The sequence below is a fragment of the Tenrec ecaudatus genome, chromosome 4 (assembly GCF_050624435.1).
Source record: "Tenrec ecaudatus isolate mTenEca1 chromosome 4, mTenEca1.hap1, whole genome shotgun sequence".
Lineage (NCBI taxonomy): Eukaryota > Metazoa > Chordata > Mammalia > Afrosoricida > Tenrecidae > Tenrec > Tenrec ecaudatus.
In genome coordinates this window covers 2,963,309-2,988,165 of record NC_134533.1, presented here as the reverse complement: position 1 = coordinate 2,988,165, position 24,857 = coordinate 2,963,309, and the positions used below count along the sequence as shown (strand labels likewise).

Genomic DNA, 24,857 nt, shown 5'->3' with positions numbered 1-24,857 from the left:
GGTATGGGGGGTGCACCCAGGGAACCAGCAGTTGAGCTCCTGTCAGCTGGGCTGAGATCGCATGTCCAAGCCTGCCCCCCACCCTGGGAGGGGGAGGCTGCCCCCCACCACCACATACACACAGTGAAAGGTGTGTTACACAGAGTTCTGGCCAGGGAATACAAGGGGGAAGAGCCGGCCATGGGAGCAGGCAGGACAGGAGAGGAGGGGGCTGTCCCTTAGCTGGGCAGCCTCCAGGGGTCCTGGTAGCTGGGCCCAGAGAGGCTAGATTTCCTATAACCCAGTTTCTTTCAACCCCTTACTGTGAAGCATCCCCCACCCCCACCCCCACACACTCTTGTACATAGCAAGGAAGGAGAAAGACCCCCCTGGGCTGGGCCCAGGGGCTGACTTGGGGACACCTCCAGGCCTCAGCCCCACTGGCTGGGTCTTGGGAACCCCACCCCAGAGTCTAGACCCTTGTGTGGGGAAATGACTCCGGTCAGAAACTGAGACTCCTGTCCCTGGTGGCATCCAAGCAGAAGTGAGTGGAGCCTGGCCTAGGCTCCAAGCTCCTCTTTTCTGGGGACAAGGGGTGGGGGAGGGACATCCGAAGACCCCTGACTCTGGAAAGGGTGGGCCCCCCATCATAGTTGTGCCCTCTGAAGGATTGATCAGACCCCCACTCCTGGTGCCCCTAGTTGGGGGTAGGGTGGCGGTTGATCCCCAGTTCTTATGGTCTGCTGAGGACCATCTGGTACTGGCCTTCACATCAGATCTGGGCCAGTGAGGTCAACAAGGTGACCCCAGGGAGCCTCTCCCTCAGGTGGCCGCCATGCAGGGAGCGGGGTTGGTTCTGGGATTCCGGCTGGGGGCCTGGCTTCCAATTGGTCCTCTTGATCTGGTTCTCCCTAGCTGGGGTCCACGAGGGGGTGGGGTCTGACTCTAAACCTTCCTGAAGGCCCCAGGCCACGTGCTGAGCAGGGCCTGGGGTTGAGCGGTGAGCCAGTGGCTGTGTCCTGCAGGGATTCTTGGACAGGACCAGTGGCCAGGCCAGGCCCACCTCACGCTGGAGACAAACTCCGAGCCTTTCCGCCTGGCCTCTAGTCCCGTCCCCATAAGCGAGCTGGCAATGGGGTGGTTGAGGGATATTTATTTTCAGTCCACGCCTTGGGTCACTGTGTCTTGTCCCTCCTATGGGCCACGGGCTGCCCCCACAGCATCAGGAAGACCAGGAGGTTGACGGCCATCTGCACGTGTCCAAAGACGGCCACACCGAACCGTCGATAGAGGAGACCGCCCAGGGTGGGCCCCAGGGTGCGGGTCAGTGGCTGCACAGAGGCGCAGAGCCCCAGCATGGCGCCTGTTGGGGGAGGGGCTACTCAGTTCCAGTCCAGTCCCCTGGGGGAGGAGGGACTCCCCTCTCCTAGCGCTTCCTCCTGGCTCCTAGGTGCTGTCTCCTCCCTACCCCCCAGAAAGTCCCAGGAGTTGGGAGTTCTGGGGTCACATGTCACTGACAGCAGACCCTACCTTCCCAAGCCTGCCCAGGGAGGTCCCATCTGAGCCCCAGGGGAGGGGAGAGGTGATCTGCCCTAGGCTTAGCCCAGCAGGACTTGGCTCCAGGTGCAGAAACAGGTGGGCAGCCCCAGGTGGGGGCTGTGGGGCCCAGTGGACTGCAGGGCAGGGCTGGGGGGGTGGGCCACAGGTCACTATCACAGCCCTGCTCTAATCCCATCTCCCAGGGGAACCCTGCGACCAGGGTAGGGTAGGGCGTGGCCACTGTCTACACTTGGCCAACATGTTGTGGGGGAGGGGTGGGCAGTCACCAAGCATAGGGCCTCCGAAGGCCATGAGAGAGGGGTCCCATGAGCGACCCGGCTATGGCTCAGAGTCCTTGATTCTGCCCACCTGGGAGTCAGAGAGCCTGCTGGCACCTGTGGGACCTGGCTTCACCACTTCCGGACCTAACACCTGGGAACCGCCATGGCAGCCCCAGCCCACACGCCACAATTACCGCCCCCTCCACATCTTGGGTTCCCAGGCTAGGTTGGGAAAGGGCGGCTCCTCCCCAGGCAAGGAAGGTGTGCAGGACTGGCGGGGCCCTTCTCTCTGCCCGCCCCCGCCCCCGCCCCCGCCCCAGCCAAGCCTTCGTGCTCCCTCCTGGAACCAGCCCCAGCCTAGGGCAGCCTTCAAGGCGAGTCTGGTCCGATCTCAGGCTTCCCCCTGGACAGGTCCTCCGAGGGCTGCCCTGGCCCACCCTGCACAGACAGGCAGGAGAGCAGACGTAGGGCAGCCAGTCTCCAGAGCGTGCCCAGGGCCCTTCCAGCCCAGGCAGCCCAAGGGAACCAGAGAATGGCTCATGTTGGCCAGGCCAACAGCCAGTCCCCATGGGGAGGAGGGGCTCCTCAGCTTTACAAAAGCAGGTTTATTCCAGAGCGAGGGCAGGGGTGTGGGGGGATAGGGCACTCTCCTGTGGAGTAATGGGGCTCTTTGTGGGGTGACCAGGGGTCTCTCCTGTGAGGAGATGGGATCTACTGGTATGTGATGGGGGTCTCCTGGGGGGTGATGGGGGTCTCTTCTGTGGGGTGACAAGGGATCTCCTGTGGGTGCTGGAGGAGGGGGACAGGGACCCAGTCTGTTGGCCCTCTGTGTGGACTATCTCCCCCTGGTCCCTAACACCTCCTGGTCAGCGACTTCCTACCTGTGTTACAAAACCCTGCCCACCTACCTGCCCACCACCTCAAAGCCCTTCCTCCAGGTCCTTGCCCTGGGTCCAGGCAGGCCATGGGGTGGGCAAATTCTCACCCCCAGCTATGCCCACCCAGTCCCCACTGGGTGTGGCAGAGCCACCCCTCTCCCAGCCCCTCCCGCTGGGCCACATGGCGGCTCACTCACCGGTGTCCGAAGCAGACACAGCCTTGGTCAGCATGCTGTCGGTGACCACATTGAGGACACAGAGACTGAAGACTAAGCCGGGCACCAGGAGGCAGAAGTGGGAAACGTGGGACATCAGCACCTGGGGATGAGGACGGGGCAGCGGGCAGCCAGTTGAGTGGGGGTCCTCAGGGGACCCCCACCCAGTCCTCACACACACCACTGATCAGCTGCCCCCACAGGGGGTCAGGCGCCTGGCGTGCGGCTCTTTGGGCAAGGTGGGAGGGGGTACTCACCATGCCCAGGCCCACGGCTGTGAAGATCAGCACGCTGGCTCGCAGGAGGGTGTCCTCAGAGAAGCGTCTGCTCAGACGGCCCACTACCACACCCTGGATGACCTGGGCCAGGCCAGACAAGGAGGGGCCCTCAGGAACCCTCAGGGTTCCACCCCCCGCAGAGAGGCTGGCCACGTCCAGGGGGACAGGCACCCCACGGGTCCCCTGGCAGGGCTGTGTCCCTGGGCCACGGGGCCACAAGGGCACCACACACGCAAACACTGAGTTCTCCGACGGCAGACCACATCCAATGGCACCAGCACCAGGGCTGCCAATGTGGCACAATGACTGGACACCCACCTGCTCACTGGACAGTTGATAGCCTGAACCCTCCACCCAACAGCCAGCCCCACAATGCAAGGAGAAGCCCGGGGCCCCGAGAGCTGGACTGGGCTCAGCTCAAGTTCACCCCACAACAAGCGAAGGTGACCACACAGGGGCTGCCCAGGGAGAGGGGGCAGAACAACTGATGATATATGAGGCAAAGGGCAGGTGCTGGGGACCCTGATGGCTCAGATGTGCGCCCTCCAGTGTCATCTGACCAATTCCTCTTCCTCACCACCCTCCTCAGTCCTCCCCAGGAGGGAGCAGGAATCTCCCCATTACATATATGGGAAGATTGAGGCCCCAGAAGGCAGCTACCATCCACAGATTGCCGGCCACCCTCGAGGCCAGCACCCATTTTCCATCAGGGGAGACGAGGACCAGGGGGTTGAGGTGGGCAGGGATGGGTGTAGGTAAGATGAGGCTCAGGCTAGTGGCTGATAGGTGGTCCCACCCTCACTACTCAGTGTGGACCCCCAAGCTTGGTCCCCTGTGAGGGGTTCTAGAGGTCACAGTGGGGGCAGTGGTCAGCCCCATGTCCTAAGGGACCCCTCGAGCTGGGCTGCTCACTACAGCCTTCCCTGCCCATGGAGGGCAGAGGCCCTAAGAGGACTCAGGGCAGCCCAGCCCTGGGGCAACTCCCAGGCTCCTATCCGAGGTTCATCTCCACGGCAGGAAGTACCTCCGCCCCAGGGTTGGGCCACAGAACAGGCCAAACCACTCTCCCCACTTCCTGCCGGCAGGGAACCAGGTGAATCGCCACCCTGGTGGCTGGGCTGGGAGCCCGCAGGCCGCTGAGTGTGGCTTTGAAGCCTGACCTAACCCCAGCACCTGTGCATGAAACGCCCAGAGAACTGAGAAGTTCCAGAGACGTTTGTTCAAATGGACGAGTCTCTTCAAATGCCTGGCCCCACCCACCTCCCCAACACCCCCTCCATGAGGCTGAGACAAAGGATGAACTCAGCCCCCCTGGGCCAACCCCACGTGCGGCTCTGGCCACGTGGCCATGCTCCCTGCTGGGTGTGCTGTCCAGTCAGCTCTGACTCACAGTGACCCAACACAAGAGAACGAGACCCTGCCCAGCCCTGTGCCGTCCCCACAAGCGTCCTGAGGTCTGAGCCCATAGCTGCGTGTTCACACATCTTGTCCCTCCACTTCCCAAGCATCATCCATCTCCAGGGACCAGTACCCACATCCCAAGCATGTGCTCCGAGTGCTGGTCACCTTCGCTTTCAACAGAGCCGTCTGGCTGTGCGGTTTCTGAGAGAGACCATCCCGCGCAATGGAAGAGTGAGCCTTCCTGTGTCTGTCGCCAACACCGCTGTCCAGAGTCACCGCGTCGCCTGCCGTCTTCCTTCCTCCTTGTCCAGCACACGAGGTGGCCACAGGGACCACGGCTGACCAGGGGACCCAAACAACTCTACTCTGGGGTATTTTACTCGAGAATAAGAAAATCGCATTTCCACTCAGGGGACTAAAACGTAGGTGCCTTGTCCAAAACAAAAGTCAACCCACACACCTCCTCCCCAGGCTGTCAAGTCCATTTGGGTTCCTGCAGCCCCCTACTCCCCACTCCCTTCCCCACGTCACGCAGAGGGGCTGCGCGCCACTGTTAGGAAAGCGGGGCACCAGGCATTTCTTCCGCAGCACTGCGATGGAGTCCGGGCCATTCAAAGTTATTGGTTAGTAATTGAATGTGAGTGGGTGGGGAGGGTGGGGAGCCCACCCTTTGCCCCCCACCCTTGAGGCAATTCCCACACTGGGCAGCCGGCCCTCTGGAGGGTTCCTGAGAGGGTAAGTCTTTCTGGGGACAGACACCTCCCTCCTTCCAAGGATCAGCTGGTGGGCTTGGCCGTCCAGCCCTGCCATGAGCAGCCCAGTGATTAACCTACAGTGCCACCAGGGTGTCCTCAGTGCCGGGCAGGTTCACCAGACTTTGAAGCCTCCGCTGTTCACTGCAGTCGCAGCGCCACCCCTGGGCTGTCCCTGGGATTCTCGCCCAATGCCCGACGTCATTTCAACTCTGAGCAGCCCTGCCCTCCCCCTTTACCTTACCCAGTGCCCCGCCCCCCCCGCCAGGCCTGGTCCCAGCTTCCCTGCAGCCCTGCCACCTGTCTGGTCTGGACTCTGCCTCCAGACCCTTCCTTGGCCTCAACCTCTGAGTAAATGGCTGTCATTCTTCTAGGGGTGCCCCCTCTCCAGCAGGCCTCCCTTCCTCTCCCCCTCAGCCTGTGTGGGTCCTTCCTGGGGTCCTCGGCACTGCGCACCCAGCTCTGCGTCTTGGTCTCCCCAGGTCCCCATACCTATGCACTGCCACCATGATGCTGGTCTCACTCATGCAGAGCCTCAGCTGGCCACTGTGCCATGCCCCCCTCCCCCACAGCCGGCACAGGCCCCAAGTCCACCCCAGGTTCTGCTGCAGAGAAGCCAAGATACTCTGGCCCCAAGAAGGCGGGGGGGGGGGGACTCTTTTGAAAGCCAGGCCCACAGGCCGGGCCGCAGGCCCACACGGACCGAAACGCTCACTTGCTCTCCAGTTGATCCGACTCACAGAGACCCTACAGGACGGAGAGAACTGCTCCTGTGCTTTCCGGGGCTGTAACTCTTTAAGGGAGCAGAAAGCCTCATCTTTCTCCCTCAAAGCGGCTGGTGGTTTTGAACCGCTGGCCTTGTGGTGAGCAGCCCAGCATGTAACCACAACAACACCAGAGCTCCTGCCCCCAGGAGGGTCTCAAGCCCTGCGCCACAGACTGGTGTGAGGAGCTCCATTGGTCTGGCTGGCCCCTGCACCAGGGCAGGGTGCACCTGTCCTGGTCCCAATGGGCTGGAGTTGGCTAAGAGGGGGCCCATCCACCCTCCCTGACCTCCCAGGGGACGCCTCCTGTCCAGCTCCCGGCAGTAGCACCAAGGTAGAGATGGGGGTGCTTTTTCCTTTAGTTTGGCAAACCGGAAGGGCTCTGAGGATGGGCATGCTCTGGAGCCTCCCCTGAGAAGGGGCCAAGGTTCTGAGAGGCTGGTGAGACCCTCACTCTGGGCAGACCTCGCCTCCAGGGTGCCCTCTGCCAGACACTCTACTCGCTGGGCCTTGCACTGACCCTGGCCTGCCCCAGTGCACAGTCCTGGCCCCCTGGGTCCAAGCTCACTGACTCCTCACAGACAGGGCTCACAGACAGAGCTGTGAGACAGAACTGAGTCACCCCCTCCAGGAAGTCTGCCCTGCTTTCTCCTACACCTGGGATGGGGGGCTGCCTCTGCTTCCCCACCAGAAACCCCAGCGCAGTGGTTCCCAGAGGTCCCCAGGCCCTGACACCAACACTGTGCCCTGCCTTTGTGCATGGCTGAGAGCAGAGCAGGGAGCTCAGGCAGTGGAGAAGGCTGGTCTCTCTCTACAGCCAGGGGTTCTGGGTTCAAATCCTGGTCTGCTGTGAGTGGCCTGGGAGACCTCGGCTCCCCCAGCTGTGGGTGAGCCCACAAGCCCACCCTGAGCTGGAAGCCCAGCCATGGGGAGGCTGAGATGGTATAAAAGCCCCCTCCTGGGGGCCTTGCCTCTTAGCTTGACCTCCACAGGCCAGCCCAGGGACCAGGCCGAGGCCACCAGTCATGAAGCTCCCCCATGCCCATTCCACAGTTGTCCACTCTGCTTCTAGCCCTGCTGGCCCTGAACTTGGCACTGGGACCCAAACCAAACAACCTCCCTGGGGGACAGCACCCTGCACTCAGCACCCAGCATCCCACGCTCTGCAGGTGCTGCTGGGCGGGGACAGGGAGACACTCGGAGAGGAAGCAACAAGCAGTGCAGGGTGGGCAGACCCGCGACTGATTCCTGGGAGGGTTGTAGGTGTGTGTGTGTGGGGGGGGGAACACCTGGCAGGGCCTACTTGGGGCAGGGGTGGCTGGAGGGGTGCTCAGGGAGGAAGGCGCTGTTGGAAGTACCCAGAACAAAGGCGGTTCCAGAAATGTCCACAGATTCCCGAGAAGAGAGGGCAGGGGAGGTCTGACTGACTGGCAGAGGGGGTGGTGTGCCACCCTCCCAAGTCCAGAGCCATGCCACAGAGGGGAGAGAAGGTGTTTGAGGGAGTAGGAGGTAAAGCCCGCTGGGTAGTGACAGTGCTGGGCCCAGCCCTGACCTCCGGTGCCTGTCCCCTAGAATGCTTCAGGGCAGTATCTCAAACTGAGGTCACATGGTCAGAGGCTAGGGGGATCCTAAGCCAATGACGAGTGTCCGGATGAGAGAGGGGCAGGAGGCATCAGACAGGAGCCCCAGGACCCCGGAGGCGGAGCCGGTCAGCCACTAGCCAGAGACAAAGAAAGACCTTTCCCCTGAGAGTGATGTCTGGTCGACCCCTGGGTGCTGGACTTCCGGTCTCCAGAGCAGACAGTTACAGGCCTGTGTGAAGCTCCCATGGAGGAAGTCAGGGGGGCAGCCCAGGAACTCAAGGGGGGGCCCTTGGAGACCAACAAGTGAAACCGTCTCATGGCCAGGGTGCAGACCCACACAGGAGGGAGAGGGCAAGGGGGGGGAGACCCGGGAGCCCTGACCAACTCACCATCTGCAGGACCCCGAAGTAGGACATGAGGTAGCTGGCCTGCGCCGCCCCCAGCTGGAAGAAGTCCATGGAGATGATGGAGAACATGACCATGAAGAGCCCTGGGAGGGAGGGAAGCGAGGTGAGCCGTGTCACCCATGGCCTGGGCAACGGGGGGCCCTGCGTGGACTCCCGGGAAATCTCACAGGTGGACTCCATCATCAGCCCAGCCCTGTTCCCTAGCAACCCCACCACACCCCTATAGGATCCCAGGGCTTCATTTGTGCTTCAAATAACAATTTATTTCCCCCGTGTGTGTGTGTGTGTGTGTGTGTGTCTGTGTGGTCTCGCTCTTTGTTTATTTATTCATTTGTTCATTTATTTCCTCCCTCATCCCCCCTGGGTGGTGGTGGGGCTCCCAGCAGGCTTCAAAGTCTGCTTCTTTGGGTGTGAAAACCAATGTTCTTTCATACTCCTCCCCTCCCCCCTTCCTGTTCTAACAGTGGTCGCACGAGGGATTGGTCTTGAGGAGATGGACTCACTATGCCGAGGACCGTGCATGTCCGATTCGGCCGGGCTCAGAGGTGTGCTGTTTTCAGGAATGCATAGTATCCCATGAGGCCTCGATGCACTTGAATGATTGAATGATGTTCTTGAGCAGCCCATGGGCTGCCAAGAGAACAAAGCAATCTGTCTTGGAAGAAGTACAGCCAGAATGCTCCTTCCAGGTGAGGATGGCCAGAGTGTCTCATATACAGACACCTGTCCCTGGAGGACGTCGTGCTTGGTGAAGCGGAGGGGCGGCAGAAAAGAGGAAGGCCCTTGAGGAGATGGACGGACGCCGTGTCTGTGACCGTGGGCTCAGACATGACAATGGTGAGGGTGACATAAGACGGGGGGGGGGGGGAAGGTTCATTCTGCTGAGTCAGCACCTACCAACAACAATCTACGTACAATATCTGCTGCTGTCGTTAGATGCATGTAGCAGAGTTCGTTTATCCCACCCGCCACAGACAGGCATTTTGGTTGGACATCTTCCTGCTGCTGTGGACCCCCAGGTGTCCAACCAGATTCCTTCATTATTTCTTTGGGGGTTACAGACTGAGTGGAGCCTTTGCAGGGTTGTATGGTATTCCTATGTGTGTTTGTTCACGGAAACGCCAAACTATTTCCCAGGGTGGCCGTACAATTCTGCAGTCCCACAGCAGCGTGGGAGGGTCTGGGGCTCCCCACCCCATCCCCAGCTTGTGTTATTTTCTGGGTCTGTCTTGAATTTTGTGGGCAGTTGGTGCCTGTGTTTTCATCCACCCGTCTCTTACAGCTATATGCTCACGAGCATTTATTTCTGCATGATGGTTGGCCGCCCGGATTTCCCCTTTGGTGAATCGTCTGCCTGTATTTTTCTGGAGTGAGTGAGTGAGTGTGTGTGTGTGGGTATGTTTTAATATTGAGGTACTGCAGTTTTCTATAGATGTTAGAGATCAGTCCTACACACCAAATGTCATTGCCAATCCCCACGCCCACCCCCCATCTTGTGGGCTCTTCTTTTACTCTTTTGGTGAAGTTTTTGGATAGGTACAAACATTGGACTTTCAGGGGGTCCCCGCGCTCTCTGTTGCCTTCTGTAGTATGGGTGTTTTTCAATGTGGTGGGTGGTGTGTTTATGTCTTGTGTTAGGGGTCCTTTAGTGTGTCCCTGTTTTTCATGGATGACGTTATGATCCTAGGGCTCCTATTGAAGCCTTTTGTCCATCTTGAGCTGGCTTGTGCACATGCGCTGTGATCGTTTTGTAATCTCCTGTCAACTTGGGAAGGGGTGGAGTCTAGCTTGTAAATCGGGTCACACACAGCTTGATGACCTCATTTGGAGGTGCCATGGAGATAAATAGCTCACTGGAGGCCAGACCCTCTCTGCTTCGCCTTCCTGCTGACAAGACACATGGAGCTATGCTAGAGCCCTGGAGCTGGAGGAGCTACATGGAGACCCACGCCAGCGCTGAGATGCTTCTACCGCCTCTGGATTCACATGACTTTCTACCCACTGGCCTGTGATCTTCCTGCATTTGGTGTCATTGCATGTATGGCATGTGTCTGAAGAGGAATTTATAAATTGGTACCGGACATATGGGCTAATATTGGACTTTTGGACTTGATCTGGACTGGGCAGGGGTGTTTTCTTAATGTACAATTACTCTTTGATATATAGCTCTTTCTTATACCCAGATGAGTCTCCCTGGATTTGTTTCTCTAGTCACCCCAGACTAACACAGGTGTGAAGTAAGGGTCCTGTTTCATTCTTTTGCAGGTGAAGATTCAATTTTGCCAGCACCACTTGTTGAAAAGACTTTCTCTTCCCTGTAGGTATGTTTCAGTCCTTAACCCAAATCAGGGACCTGAAGGTGCTCAGCTTCATTCCTGGGCTCTCCGTTCTGATCCACTGGTCTACATATTGGTCACCGTGCCAGCACCAAGCTGCTCTGGCCCCTGTGGCAGGACACAGGCTTTTAACAGGAGGAGGCGAGAGGCTTCCAACCCACTTCAGGTTTATAGTCATGTTTCACGTATCCTGGGTTTCTTTCCTCTCCATAGAAAGTTGGTGATTCATTTTCCCATTTCTGTGGAGAGTCCTGCTGGAATGTGGATTGCAATTGCATTTTATTCAAAGATGACTTTAGGTGACATCAACGTTTTCACAATATTAAATCTTCCTATCCAGGAACATGGCACGGGCTCTCCCTTACGCAGGTCTCTTTTGTTTCTGATAGTCGTGTTTTAGAGTTTTCTTTGTACAACTCTTGTTTCTCTGGTTAGGTTTATTCCTCAGTATTTAATCTTTGGGGTGGTTTTTGTTGCAAAAGTTTTTTTTGGTTTTGGTTTTTATTTCCTATACAGAGTCATCTTCCTTAGTAGACAGGAACCCTATTGATTTTTTTTGCATGTCACTCTTATAAACTGTCACCTTGTTCAATTAGTTCTAGTAATTTTCTTATAGAATCTTTGGGATTTTCTACCTATAGAGCAGTGGTTCTCAACCTTCCTAATGACGTGACCCTTTAATATAATTCCTCATGTGGTGGTGACCTCCCAATCATACAATTATTTATGTTGCTACTTCATAACTGTCATTTTGCTACTGTTATGAATCAGGCAACCCCCCTGAAAGGGTCATTTGACCCCAAAGGGCTCACGACCCACAGGTTGAGAACTGCTGCTATAGAGTCTTACGATTTGGAAACACAGTTTCACTTCTTCTTTGCCACTTTGGACACCTTTAATACCATTTTAATGTTTTGGCTCAGACCTCTAGCGTTCTGTTAAATAAAGGTGTGGTAAAGGGCGTCCTTGTAGGGCCCCGTTTATCTCCACAGGGCAAAAGGCTGGCCATTGGTTCTCCTTTTGTGGCTTCTGTTAAGGCCATGAGAAGGCACTGAACTGGGTGGACCAGAAAAGGATGATGAGTAACCTGGGAAGAATGGGAATCCCAGCGCACCGTGCTGAGCTCACGTGGAATCAGTACCAGGCCCAGGGGCAGGTTTTCAGACAGGACGAGGGAACACCGCCTGGCTTCAAGGCTGGGAGGGTGCGCGTCAGGGCTGTAGGCCCTCGCCACGCTTGTGCAGAAGGGGCGCTGAGCACATCACTAGAGAAGCTGGCTTTGAGGAAGAAGAGGGGGGCATCAGGATTTGAGGGAGGCATGTGAACAACCTGCGGTGTGCAGGGGCACAGCCTTGCCCGCCCAGAGTGAGGGAGGGAAGCCCTCACTGAGGAGGGTGGAGGGCGGCAGCCAGGTCAAGAAGACCAACATCCTCACAGGGGGACAAGAGGGCAGGTGTGCTGCACCCCGTCCGCACGCGTCCACTCACCTGAGGGAAAGCCTGAGGCTACCTTGACAAGGAACACAGGCAGCACCCCGGGCAGCAGCAGCAGGCGGGTGATGGCCTTCAGGTCAAACACGCCGGCCTTGGGCTTGTCTGGGGAGCACAGAGTGGTCAGCCATCATGTCCAGGGCCGCCCACCACCAGCTGCCCTCACTCTCTGAGTGGTGGGCAGCAGGCCCTTCTGTCTTTCTCTAGCCCCTGATGTGCCCACAAGCCAGGGATGCCTGGGGTCAGTGGGAGCTGGATGAGGCTGGGATGCCCTCAGGAAGTGTGACCCCCCTCCCTCCCTCAACATCCTGGCTTGGCTCCGGTGCTGCTCTCAGCTGGTCCCCTCTCTTGTCCTTTCCATCCCACTGAAGATGATCCTTTGCTCAGCACCCCCTGTCATCCCCTCCCCCCACACACCATACCAGGCCCTCCCTCTGGTGGGACCCCAGCCTGCCTGACCCTCCCCATGTCCTTGGAGACAAGGGCCACCCAGCAGGGTAACCCTGAGCGAGTTCAAAGGAGAGTGGGTGTGGGGTCCCCCTCTCATGGAGTTCTGCCCCATTCTGCAGGGACCCCTAGGGGGGAGTCTTGTCCAGGGGCTACCCTGGTGTGCTGGAGTGCACACAGGGAGGCTCCAGGTGGGCTTACCCAGCGGGGTGGGTCCCTTGGTGTCGACTGGGAGGCAGGTGAAGCTCAGGGCAGCGCCCAGGAGGTTGGCTGTGAGCGCCACCAGGATGGGACAGTGGGTCCTAGGAGGGGCAGTTGGTCAGCTGGGCTGGCTGGCTCGGGAGATTCCTGCCCTCGCCGCCCTCCTGCCCACCACCCTCCATGAGCCTCCACCCCAAAGTGTCTGTTTGTCTTCCGGGTCCCCAGATGAGGCCGAGGTGGCCTGGCCACTCAGGACAGGTCACTCAGGATGCGCCTGGCCCTCATGCTGTTGCCATTGCTCCACTTAGGAGCACACCTTGCGCCCCAAGGTCAGTGGGCGGCAGAGCCAGCAGTGTAGGGCTACCAAAGGGTAGGAAAGACCCCACAACTTCTCCCGGGGGGCAGCGGGGCTGATGCTTCTGCCTGGGGAAGAGGGATCAGGGCCCTGCCTACCCTGTCTTAGTCCCAGGCTGACTGGTCATATTCATTTTACAGACAGGAACACTGAGGCTCCCTGGGAAGGGGCCTGCCCTCCAGTGCCCACACACATACATGTACATGTGTGTATACAGACATGGGCCCCCACACGCATGTGTACCCCCCTTCCCCCAGGTCTGGAAGGAGTGGGACCAGGCAGGTTGCTGGAGCCGAGAACCCATCTGGCCTCCACTCTTCCGTCAGGTGGCGGTGCGGTCATGTGTGTGCTGACCTTCCCCTGTGGTCACTCTGGGGCACACTGTCTCCATTGCAGGACGCTCCACAATAAGTGGCAGGCGGGGTGGGGGGACCCTAGGGAGGGTCACACAGGCTCAGGGCTGTCCTGGGCCTGGTGGGCTTCCCCCGCTCCCCCTAGAGGGGCCCTTTCTTCTGGACTGTACCTTCCCCCATCCCCTACCCCCCACCCCCAGGCGTGCATGTTACTGCCTGGCTGGTGGGGACAAAGCCGCTTTCTCTGTCAGATGCCCCAGAGAGTCGAGGGGCAGAGGCGGTCACTTAGACGGCTATTTTGGGAGGCTGGCGACAAGAAGGGCAGGCAGGACATCATCTGTCGTCTGTCACACTGGGTGGCAGCCGGCTGGCCGGAAGCTAGCACTGCCCTCTGGGCCAGCAGAGCCCTGGCATGGGGACCCTGGCTGACTGGGGCAGTGAGGGACACTGAGCCAGAGGGCGGTTCTGGGACACCCGGGGGTCCTCCCCCCACAAACACGGTGCCCCATAGGAGAAAGGTGGGTTTCCGAGGGGACAGCGGCAGACCAGGCCCCTGCTCCTAGGGGTCTCTCAGCGGAAGGCCCTTCCCAGTCGTGTGCCGGGGTGTAGGCACCCGGGGGCTCCTGCCCACTCGGCCAACTCTGGCAGGCTCCCCTCCCCGGTGTCTCCAGCAAGGAGCCCCTGTGACACAATGGCGAAGCCACTAACCCAAAGGTCTCCCCCGTGAGCTCACTGTGAGGACTAAGGGTGGCCCGGCCCGAGCCACAGAGGTTTCCGTGACTGCATCCACCTGTGAGTAATGGGCGGACAACGGCTGGGGAAGAGGGAGAACTGCTGGGGAAGGACCGAGGGAGAGTGGTGCCTGTCATTCGGGGTCCTGGGTGTGTGTGTTGGGGGTGGGTAAGAGACTCCCATCAACTGTCAAGGGACAGGAACACCTGTCTTGGGAAAAGCGGGGCCAGCACATGCGGGCCTGGGAATGGCCCAGGTGGGGGCGGGGTCTCTCAAGGCCCTCCCGCAGGCAGCCAGATGCCCTCTGGGTGGTTCTACACCGTTACCAGGGTCACCGGAGGGGTGCAAAGCTCTGGGGACACTGGGATTCCAATAGAAACTCCTGGAATGACTGAGCAGCCCTGTTGCCATTCAGGCCACCCCAGGGAGCCTGGAAGTGGCTGGTCTTGCAGGGAGTAGCCAGCAGCAGTGTGGTTTCATCCAGAGGGCCTCCCCCAACTCAGGACTGTCCCTGCTAATTCTCAGGTGACAGCTCCTCAGGGGCTCAGAGTCCCCTCCACTTCTGTTCCACATGGCCCATGTCACCCCATTGCCACCCTGGGTCTGTGGGACCCCAGCCATGGCTGCAGCCTGTTGCCATGGGCTGCCCCTCCAGCTTGATCCACAGGTGGCCCTTAGCATCCTGTCATGTGGCACCAGCGGGGCATGAAGCACAGCCACCCAGCCCAGACCATGGAGGAGGACATGCCCTGTCTGGTGTCCACAGTGGAGACCCAGAGCCACTCAGGAGTCACACCCACATCTGGCTTCCAGGGCCCAGAAAACGGCTCCCATGCCCTGCTCATCACTCTGGGCCACTGGCTGCCCAGCACTGGGCACAGGGAGGTGCTTTGTCCCAGGGCCTGTGGGTCTCCCATGGCTGTTGATGACTGACCAGTGTGTTAAACACCCCTCCCCCCCCCCCCCCCGCAGCCCGGCCGTCACTCACTGAGCTAGCTATAGGCCAAGCTGCCAGTTAGCCCTAGCTTCCGGTGCAGGAAGGGGGTCCCACGGACTCCCTGAGTCTGAAGGGCCCTGCTATGGTTCCCAGACCCTATAAGGTGACAGGGGGTGGGTGGGTGCTGAGCCACAGAGAGCTAGTGGCACCTGCTCTGATCTAGGTGTGAAAATGGACACCTTTCTGTACCCAAAGGGGGCCCATAAAGTCCAAGGATGGCCCCCCTGATCCCCCTACCCTCACTCCCCTTGCTGGCCTCCTGTAAGCCAGGGTATCCCAACTGCAGGGGGACAGGCCTCCCAGACCTCAGCTATCCTGCCAGGTGTCACGTGTTTCTCACAGTGCCCCTTGGGCCACTGCCTCAGTGGGCCCCTCCCCGCCCTGTGATGGCCCAGCCAGTGGGGAGGGCAAGGCTTTAGTCATGGGGCCACCTGCAACCCCCAGTCTTGGATGTGATGAGAGGACCTTGAGAGAAACCCCCTGACCCCAATACTGAGTCATTCCTAGTCCTGTCCCCAGACCCAGCAGCTCAGGAAAGGGCTCAGCCTCTCTAGGGCCTGTTTCCCCACTCACTAAAGGAAATGCCAATGAAGGCCCCACGGGCGAGAAGGAGGTCTCATGGCCTGTGACACACCTCCCATCGACCATGGGACAAAAGGAGGCAGGGATGCATGTGGAATGTTCTGGAAGGTGAAGGACCTGGTGGGGCTCCGGGAGGAAGAGGGCGCTGCAGCTGGGGTTGAGCAGACCAGGCAGCCCTCACCTCATAGCCATTCTCCATACTCCCATGGGAGAGGGAGGCCCTTTCACAGGCAAGGCCCGAGGCCAACTGGGAGCAGGTAAGCACCCAGGCGAGCCGATGCCTGTAGGGCAGTTCTGGCAGGTGGGTGTTCAGCCCTGGCTTGCGCTCTGGTCTGATGGGGCAGTCCCAGGATGGACAGGCATCAGTGGGGACAAGTCCAAGCCTGCCAGGCCTGAGGGAGCTGCCCCAACCCTCTCAGCCTTGGTCATTGTTCCCAGGGACGATCCACACTGGGCAGGCCATGGTCCCAAGGCTCCTGTGCAGGGCTCCAGGGACAGTGAGCAGCCCATGGTCACCAGGGCTCCAGGCTACCTGGGGAGGGATTCTCAGGGCAGTGATTGACACAGGTGACAGGTTTGTCCACAGCCACAGGTCTGTACCACGTATCAGTAGTTGTCCTGTTCACCCACAGGGGCTTGTGGTCACCAACTGTACTGACTAGTGTCTGTCCAGTGGATTTTGACTCACAATGGCCCCCAGAAATCTGAGCAGAACTGGGCCCCTCAGGGCCCACTAGGCTGTGACCAGCCACCACCAGGTGTGGCTTTGAATGGCCAACCTTTCACCTAGTAATGGAGTGCTTAACTGTGTGTGCCACCGGGCACTTGTTTATATCCATCCACACAGCCCCAAAACCTGAGCCCAGAGCCATCGATCCCACAGGGACTCACAGCGACCCTGCAGGACAGAGTCAAACCGCCCCGTGAGGCTTTCCTGGCTGGCTGGGAAACCAGAACACCTGCTTCTTTCTACCTCTGATCAGCTGGTGGATTTGAACTGTGCCATTTCAATGAGCAGCCCAGCACTTAACCTACTGCACAACCAGGACTTTACATCTCCATACATACATACGTATGTACATACACACCTACATACGGAAGCAAAAACCAACCTCACTGCCATCAAGTTGATTTCAACTCATAGTGGGTAGAACTGCCCTAGTGGGTTTACAAGACTGTTCACAGGAGTAGAAAGCCTCATCTTTCTCCCAAGGAGCAGCTGGTGGTTTCAAACTGCTGACCTTGCAGTTAGCAGCCCAACATGTAACCACTACACCACCAGGGTTCCTGACATACACACATGCATATATCTGAACGTAAGCATACGTGTACACACACACACACACACACATATATGGTGAGCTGCTGACAGCAAAGTCAGCAGTTCAAACCCATCAGCTGCTCCGGGGGAGCAAGATGAGGCAGCTCGCTAAGATTTGCTCTTAGACAGGGAGGTCAAGAGCGTTGTCAGCACGCAGACAGCATTGCAGAGCGGGTGAGGGCAGCTGCAGTCAGGTTAAAATGTAACACCTGAGTATTTGATCTCCGTTTGGACCCATTTGCTCTGGTTTTCGTATTTTCTGTTTTCTTTTCGCCTGAGGTTTTCCTCTATGTTATGCTGTTATTGTTACTAGCTTTTCTGCCTCTCTGGTTTTTGTTTTGTATGTTTTCCGGCATATGAAACCCAGGGTGGGCAAAGCTCTAGACGCAGGAATTGGATGAATGGTTTCTGGGCGGGATGGTGGGGAGGTTGCAGGGAAACGGGGAGCTAGCAACAAGGAGCACATGAAAGAAAAATGCTCTAAAACGGATTGTGGTGATGTGTGCAAATCTTCTCGATATGATTGAAGTATGACTTGTATGATACATGGATTATGTCCCGATAAAACATAAAAAAAAGAAAAAGATTTGGTTTGGGAAAGTCGGCTTGCTCTGAGTGGGAAAGGCAGTGCCCGTGTGCACACGGTTCAGCACTTCGCCTCCCTCCCCGCTTCGCTAGTAACAATGTATCAAGATGGGCGCTTCAATCACAACAAATTTTCCAGCAACTAACAATGTAAGCAACAATGTAAGAGAAGAAGCTCTGTGTGTGTGTGTGTGTGTGTGTGAGAGAGAGAGAGAGAGGGAGGGGGGGGGAGAGAGAGAGAGAGAGAGAGAGAGAGAGAGAGAGAGAGAGAGAGAGAGAGAGAGAGAGAGAGAGAGAGAGAGAGACCGAGACCAGAGGGGGGAGCGGGAGGAAGTGTCTCTGTGCTAGTGGCACAAATAATTTTGCTGAAAGTCAAAAACTGCTTATTGCTAAGAGAGAAAGTACATTACGGAAAAAGAAAAAGAAACAGCTCCCATAAGAGGACGAATGGCAAAGGCAGCCAGACCTGCCCCTCAATTCCAGAACCTTGAAACTCCCATTTGTCCATCCCACTGCCTCCTCCACGTGGCCCTGGAGTGCCTGCCAGCACTAGCCCCCATGGGTTCCCCATGGCCCTGTGAGCAGCAAAGGTCACTCACCCTGGGCACCATTGCCTGAGCAGAGCCTCTGCCCCAACACCCCAGCTCCAAGCTCAGCAGGCACACGCCTGCTTTGGGGCCTTGGCATAGGAGCCTGCCCCCACCCATGTCCTCTCCCCAACCTCACTGGTCTTGTCCCAACTGTCCCATGCTCTGAAAGGCCTTGGCTGCTCCCTGTCCACATAGCCCTTGGTCCTGTAGAGAGGTGTACACAGATGGAGGGGGCAGGTCACTGACTGCCTGGCCCCTGCAGTACCTGGCAGGGGATCCAGAGCCACAGGTTGGGTCCAGTCCCCTCCCAGCTCCCCGCCCCTCCCCCATCCCCCAGCGGAGGCCGTGATCTACAGGAGGACACTTTGTACCGAGCTTCAGATTACTCTACGAGGGACCTTCAGAGAGTCTGGTGTCCCACGAGGCCTCAGGGAGTCCCTGGGGAAACGCAGGCTACCAGAGGCCCAGGCACTGGCTCAGGGCCTCACCCAAAAGGTGCCCTAGTGGATGTGGGGGCTGGGCATCAGGAAGGATGGCCGGTGGCCAGTAGACATTGAACCCCGGGTAGGAAGTGGGCCCGGCCCTTGCTGGCAGCCAGCACTCCTTCCCTATCAAAGGCTTGGGAGGCACCAACGCCAGGGGCAAGGTCCATTCATGTGGGTGGCTCAGTCTTTCCTGGAGAGTTGGCAGCAGCGGAAGTGACACCTTTCCCCTGGGCCGCGAAGGGTTCAGGGTGTGGGTCCACCCTGTGGCCACCTGCGGGAGGTGCTCCTCCCAGGAGCCTCTGGGGCCGCCAAGACCCACAGGACAGAGCATGAGGGTTGGTAGGACCCCAGCTTGGGCAGTACAAAGCTGAGGGGTGGTGGTGGTGGTGGTGGTAGTGCCCTTGGCTTCACACATGAGCCTACTGGGTCCTCCATATGTGTAAGCTACTCTCAGAGGTGAGAAGACAACCCTGCCAGAGGACCCCTCAACCCCTGCCCCTTCCACCCTCCCTCCCATGCCTGCTTCCGAACCCCCCACCCAAATTTGCTGTCTCCGAGCACAGATGGGGCCACCTCTGCCCTCCCGCTGCCCTCAGCCCTCGCCTGCCCCACGCAGGCCCCGTCCAACACCCACGCGGGCCTGTAGCCCGACCCCCTCTGCAGCCAGCGCTCCTTTTGCTCAGGCCCCGCCCCCCGCCCCGCCCCGCCAGCCACTCACCCACACGTGCCACTCAGGGTCCCTCCCAGCAGGGAGCCGAGGATGAGGCCAACGCCGAAGCAGAGACCCAGCCGGCCTAGGGCCGTGGGCCGCTCCTCGGGTGGGGACAGGTCCGTGATGACCATCTGGGCAGCTGCAGAAAGGTGGGGGGGTGGGCTGAGTGTGTTTGTTGCTCCGCCTGCAGGGTCCCACCCCTAGTGCCCTCGAGACCACGCCTGACACCGCTCACGCAGACCCCTGAATCACGCCACGCCCCCAGCAACCCTGCCCCTGCCCCTCGAGCCAGGCTACGCCCCCCAGTGCCTCTCACCTGCAACTAGGTCCCTCCCCATCATGTCGGTCCTCACTGGCAGGCCACGCCCACAAGCATTGCCCCGCCTCCTGGGTTGGGTCACGCCCCAGGTCATTACCCCGCCCCGGAGTCAGGCCACGCCCCCACAGATCTGCCCCTCCTCCCCAAGCTCCAGAGCTCAGGCCCGGCCCCAGGACCCACACCCACCCCACTGGGCACCCGCCTACCTGGCATGGCGTGCATGAACACGCTGGGCAGGCGGGAGAGGAAAAGCAGGACCACACCGGGCAGGGCCGGGCTGCAGGCAGCCGCCATGAGCAGGTAGAGGGCTGAGGCCGCCAAGAAGGACAGTGTGAACGCGGCCCGTGCCCCGCGCTGGTCTGCGAACCTGCGCGGGGCATAGGGTCAGCCTGGTAGGGCTTCATCCCTGAACCCCACGGACTGTAGGCTCCACCCTAGCACCCCTCAGAGTGGGAGCCCACCCCTGCACCCTTCACAGACTGGGAACCCCCACCCCTGCCACCCATCAGATGAAGGTCCCGCTGGCATCTGTCTCCCCAGGCTATCAGTGTGCCCTCCACCTCGCCAGAGCTGAAGGAGAGGTTGGGAGGGGGCAGGGCAGACCTCCCTCCTCTGGCTTCAGTTTCCCCCCTCCCTGCACTCCTAGGGACAGTGAGCTGGATTCTGCACAAAGCAAGTGTGGGCTTGCAGGAAATCCTGCCCAGGCTGAAGCCAGGACCCTCCCCACTCCCCCAAGGCTCTTTCTGGTGGGCATAGACCCCCAAGCCCCCTCATACCATACAGCCACCTAAAGATTGAAGTCTTGCATGTCGTTCTGCTCACAGTGACATCAGCCAGGCACCATGTGGTTGCTGGGTCCCTGAGACCAGTGGGGGTGCGGGTGGGGGTCCCTTGGAGGCCCTGCTTGCAACCTCTGCATGTCCCTGAGCACCTTCAGTAAGAGCTGCTGGGGGCCTGTCCTGGGCGTCCACCAAGGTCACTGTTAGATCCTTCCTGGACGTGTGTGTGCGCGCACGAATGCGCACAGAACTCTGGGGGTGGGGGCAGGCTATTCATCTGTGATCAGGTAGCAGGGGTGGAGAGCCCACCTCTGAGGGGTGGGTGAGGACATCCTGAGTAAGCACTAGGTCACCCCACTCCTCAATACCTGCCGAACACAGGCCCGCCCAGCAGCTGGAGCACCCCGAAGATGGTCTGCAGGTAGCCAAAGGCCACGGAGTCCAGGCCCAGCCTGCGGGCCAGGTACTGAAACACAGGGCACCCGTGGGAGGGACTGGGCATCCTCCCTGAGAGGCCACATGGGGAAAGTGCTATCTGGTCAATTGTCCAGGCCCCCCGTGACCTCTAGGAGGTGACGTTGCCAGCAGGACAGGGGCCACTCTGTGTGGATCTGCCCTGTCCTGATCCTGCTTTGGTGACCTCTTGGCCAAAGCTAATCCTCTAGGCCTCTGTGTCCCCTTCCCTCCACAGGTGAGCCGGTATACCCCCTCACCTCTGGACCACTCACCCTCTTTCCAGGGCACCCCATCTCTGAGAAGGTTTGACCCCCCTGAGGGAATCCCACCACCTCCCTGAGCAAATCCCCCCTCTTCCCACTTCACCTCACTATGAGAGCCCCATTTGCCACTATCCTACCTGTCCACCTCTCCATCCATCCCAGCCTCTGGCCACCTTCAGGTCTGGGCCCTCCCAGCCCCCACCTCCTGCCACCTCCACTTCACCTGTCCTTCACACCAGCAGAGCTCCATCTAGAAGGGCCAGCACACACCTCCCTGCCTCCATCTGGCTCCACCCTCTCCTGGGGGAAGGGGGCACCCAGGTGCTTCCAGCATACTCCCTCCCCCCCTCTGCCCTCCTGCAAGCCCCACTTCTGCCCCGTCCCCCAGAGGTATGCACCTTTGAGCTGTTGAGGTCCAGAGGGACCCCACAGCCAGACCTTCTCTGTTGGACAAGGGTCCACCCCACTGTCCAACCACTCCTGAGTCTGAAGGCAGCTCCACAGCGGCACTCCCAGCACCCCCAGGATAGACTCGCTTACAGCCACCCCATCCTAAGTGGTCCTCTACATCCCTCACCACACCCATACCGAGTCCCTCAGCACCCCTAGCTGATCCATACAGAAACTTCCAGATCCCTGTCCTTCCAGCTCTCCATAGCCACCACCATCTGCCACCTGGATCCCTCAGCCCCTGGTCCACCTTGCAACCCAGGTCCAGAGTGGCAGTGTGACTCAGATGTCACAATAAATCCTTCCGTCCACCTAGGGCACAGTCACCGTCCCTGACTGAGGGTCTGAGCCAGCTGCAGTGGCCCATCTGAGCCCCGCGCATCCCCTCCTCACCTTGCAGGCCCTCACCCCTGGGCCATTTGGCCATTCTGCTTCTCAGAGCGAGGCGCCCTGCGTGTTTACGTGTGCGGCAAATCCCCGGCTTAGGGCCAACTTCAGTGGCAGTGCCCTTGCGCCCACCCTCTCTCTGCCTGTGATCGCATGGCCTCTCCAGTTTGAAACCACCAGTAGCTCGGGAGGAGAGATGGGTTTCTGCTCCCATAAACAGCTAGTCTCGGGAACTCAAGAGCGGGCCTCGACGAGTCAGTACTGGCTTGATGGCAGTGCACGAGAACCTGTGGGCTAGTTCTTCTCCCTGAGCTGTGCTGCCAGAGGACATCACAGGTTCCAGGACCCCCGGGGGCATCTCTCTGCCCACCCAGTCTCTCTGCCCTTCCCCCAGCCGAGTGTGCCTGCTGCCCGTGTCTGTGTAATGCTGCTGCAGACACAGTAGACAAGAAGGCAGCGACATCACTTTCACGCACCCTGGGACAGCGCAAGGCACTCAAGTGCCTTCTTGTGGTGGTCTGCTACCAAACGCGAATCTCTGAAGCCCCCTCCTCACCCCAACTGGGCGCTGGCACTGCCATAACCTCCAGCCCAGCCTGGGACTGGCACTCAGCAGCCCTCATGACCTGGCCACTCACAAGCCTCTGGGGAGCTTCGCAATGTGGCCAGGCCTGGTCCCACCCAGCTGAGGGGAAGAGCCCCCACCCCCAAGGGCCAGCTGCCAGGGGCCTGAAGGACAGACGAGCAGTGGACAGCCAGTCAGGTGGTGTCCCAGACCTGGTGGGGGTGGGGGGAGTGGCCATCCTGCAGAGGACAGGAGTCCCCTGCACATTCGGGACAAGAAGAAATAGAACCCTGGGGAATGGGTGTCATGTGGTGGGTGCCAACAGGGCTCAGGGTAGGTTGGCTGGCCATGGCAGCCTTGAAGCGTGTGCTGGACAGAGGAGCCACAGGGCAGCAGCCCCAAGGTGGGAGGGAGGCGGAGCCCAGGAACAGAAAGAGGACAAGGGAGGTGTGTGCGGACCCCAGTGTCGGTGACCTTGAGGGGTGGCGCTCACCGGCATGACTGAGAACTGCATGAAGAGGCAGGAGAACTCCAGGGTGGCCAGCAGGTAGGTCAGCAGGAGGACCCTTGGCCGGTCCAGAGAGCTCGGGGGCTGGTCCTGGCCCCTGGGCGCACCGACTCGCCGCATCCTGGCAGACACTGCAGGGGGAACTGGGAGAGATGACCTGAGGCCGCTGCTGCTGAGCCAGCCCGCTGGCAGAGGGCAAAAGTCATGTTGGTGAGGTGTGCTGAGTCACCAGCAGGCAGGAAGCTCAGGCACCCACCTCCCCACAGGAGCTGCCTGTCCCTGTCAGCAAACCGGTTTGTGGCTGAGAGCTCAGGGTGCCCTCAGCTCCGGGTCAGAGGGTCCCCAACACACACATGGGTGTCCAGGTTCTCAGGCCCCCTGGGAAGGGAGGGACCCCAGCTCAGGTGTGCCTGTCAGGAAAGCATCAACACTCCAATTTTAGAGGGACTCAGGCCCCACATGAGGAGCTCTAGTGGCCCTGTGGGCTCAGCACTGGGCTGCTAACTTGGTGGTCAGCAGTTCAAACCCACCAGCCACTGTGAGGGAGAAAGATGAGGCTATCTATAGGCTCCCATGCAGAGTTACAGCCTCCGAACCCTTATGGAGCGGTGCTTTGCTACGCTGTCCTGGAGAGTGGCTGTGAGAGAGGGGACAGATTTGATGGCCTCGGGAAGGCCCAGTGGGGAGGAGGTGGCCCAAAGGCTGCTGGTCAGGGTGGGGGTGACGAGTCCTTGGTCCTTGGCCTCCCCCCTCAGCTGAGAGTGCACCCTCACCACACCCAGGGGTTGCTCTGTCCCAGTCATCAGGGGCTCTGGGTGGTTACTGGGATTGAGGAGTGGAGTTTTGTGGACCAGTCTCATCTGGTCCGGTACCAGGCCTGGGTCCAGAGCCAGCCTTCCACCCGCCACCCTGGGGCAGACTGTCCCCCGCACCTGGCCCACCGCCGGAGGTCAGATGCTTCAGTTGCTAACACCTGGCGGTGCGCTTCCTTAGAGGGCAGACTTGAGGTCCGAGGGCTGCGCCAGGAAGGTTTCTCCAGGCGAGGTTGGGGGCCAGGGTCTGTGCGCCCTGCTCCCCACTCGGGGTGTGGGCGATGGGGGGGCGGCCGACGAGTGGCGGCGGCGGGCGCACGGTAGCACCTCCAGGGTCGCGGCTCTAGCGGCGTGGGGACTCGGGTGCGGAACCCGTCTTCCGGGGCTGCGCTGGCCCCGCCCCCGCCTCGAGCCCCGCCCCTTGGCGCTGGTGTGGCCGGCCCGCCCCTCCCTGCTGCGGGGACCCAGGAAACTGAAATTCCGCCCTCTCAGCGCTGCGTGGGGCCTGGGGTGGTGGCGGCGCTTAGAGGTGGAAAAGCTGTATGGGGGTAGGAAGAGGAATTGAGGGAGTGGGAGGGAGGGAGTGAACGGAGGGCAGGGATGGGGGCAAGAAGGCAGGTGCAGGGATGGGGATGGAGGACTAAGGGGAGGGAAGGGCAGGAGGGCGTGGTCTGGCTCCCCAGGCTCAGCGAGGGTCTGAGACATCCCCACCTTCCTCCTCCACAGAGCAGGAGGCAGCCCGACTTTCTGATTCTGCTGGCTGGTCCACCTATACCCTTCCTGGGCCACTTCAGCCCTTCGGAAGGCCAGCACACACTGTCTGTCCCCAGCACCAGCTGGGCCATCAGAGCCACCTGGCCAGAGCCTGCCTGACTTCTGTCCTGCCTTGAGGTGGCTGCCCCAAGAGCAGGCCTGAGGTCCAAGTAAACAGTCCCTGGCAAGCTGGACACACCGGCCAGTGTCCAAAGGAGGGATCCAGGAACAGAGGGGAGTGGGGACAGGGCCAGACGAGGAGGGGTGTCCAGGGACTGACAGGGGACTCACAAAACAGATGG

The 24,857-nt window shown here is 59.8% G+C and overlaps 1 protein-coding gene across 2 annotated transcripts; it reads right to left on the bottom strand.

Moving 5' to 3' along the window:
- Positions 1–1,001: 1,001 nt before the first annotated feature.
- SLC67A1 (solute carrier family 67 member 1) lies at positions 1,002–24,178 on the bottom strand. 2 transcript variants are annotated; one of them, XM_075545210.1, is made up of 11 exons: positions 23,923–24,178; positions 22,976–23,121; positions 20,730–20,827; positions 19,789–19,949; positions 19,270–19,402; positions 12,552–12,652; positions 11,901–12,008; positions 8,060–8,160; positions 3,150–3,251; positions 2,875–2,995; positions 1,002–1,342 (listed from the first exon to the last, which is right to left on the bottom strand). In XM_075545210.1, the coding sequence occupies exons 2-11, from the start codon at positions 23,108–23,110 to the stop codon at positions 1,155–1,157; spliced, it is 1,248 nt and encodes a 415-aa protein (XP_075401325.1). In that variant the 5' UTR covers positions 23,111–23,121; positions 23,923–24,178; the 3' UTR covers positions 1,002–1,154. The 2 variants fall into 2 exon arrangements, with proteins under 2 accessions (XP_075401325.1, XP_075401324.1); XM_075545209.1 differs by having other exon boundaries at positions 1,003–1,342; positions 22,976–23,133.
- Between the last annotated feature and the right edge of the window lie 679 nt (positions 24,179–24,857).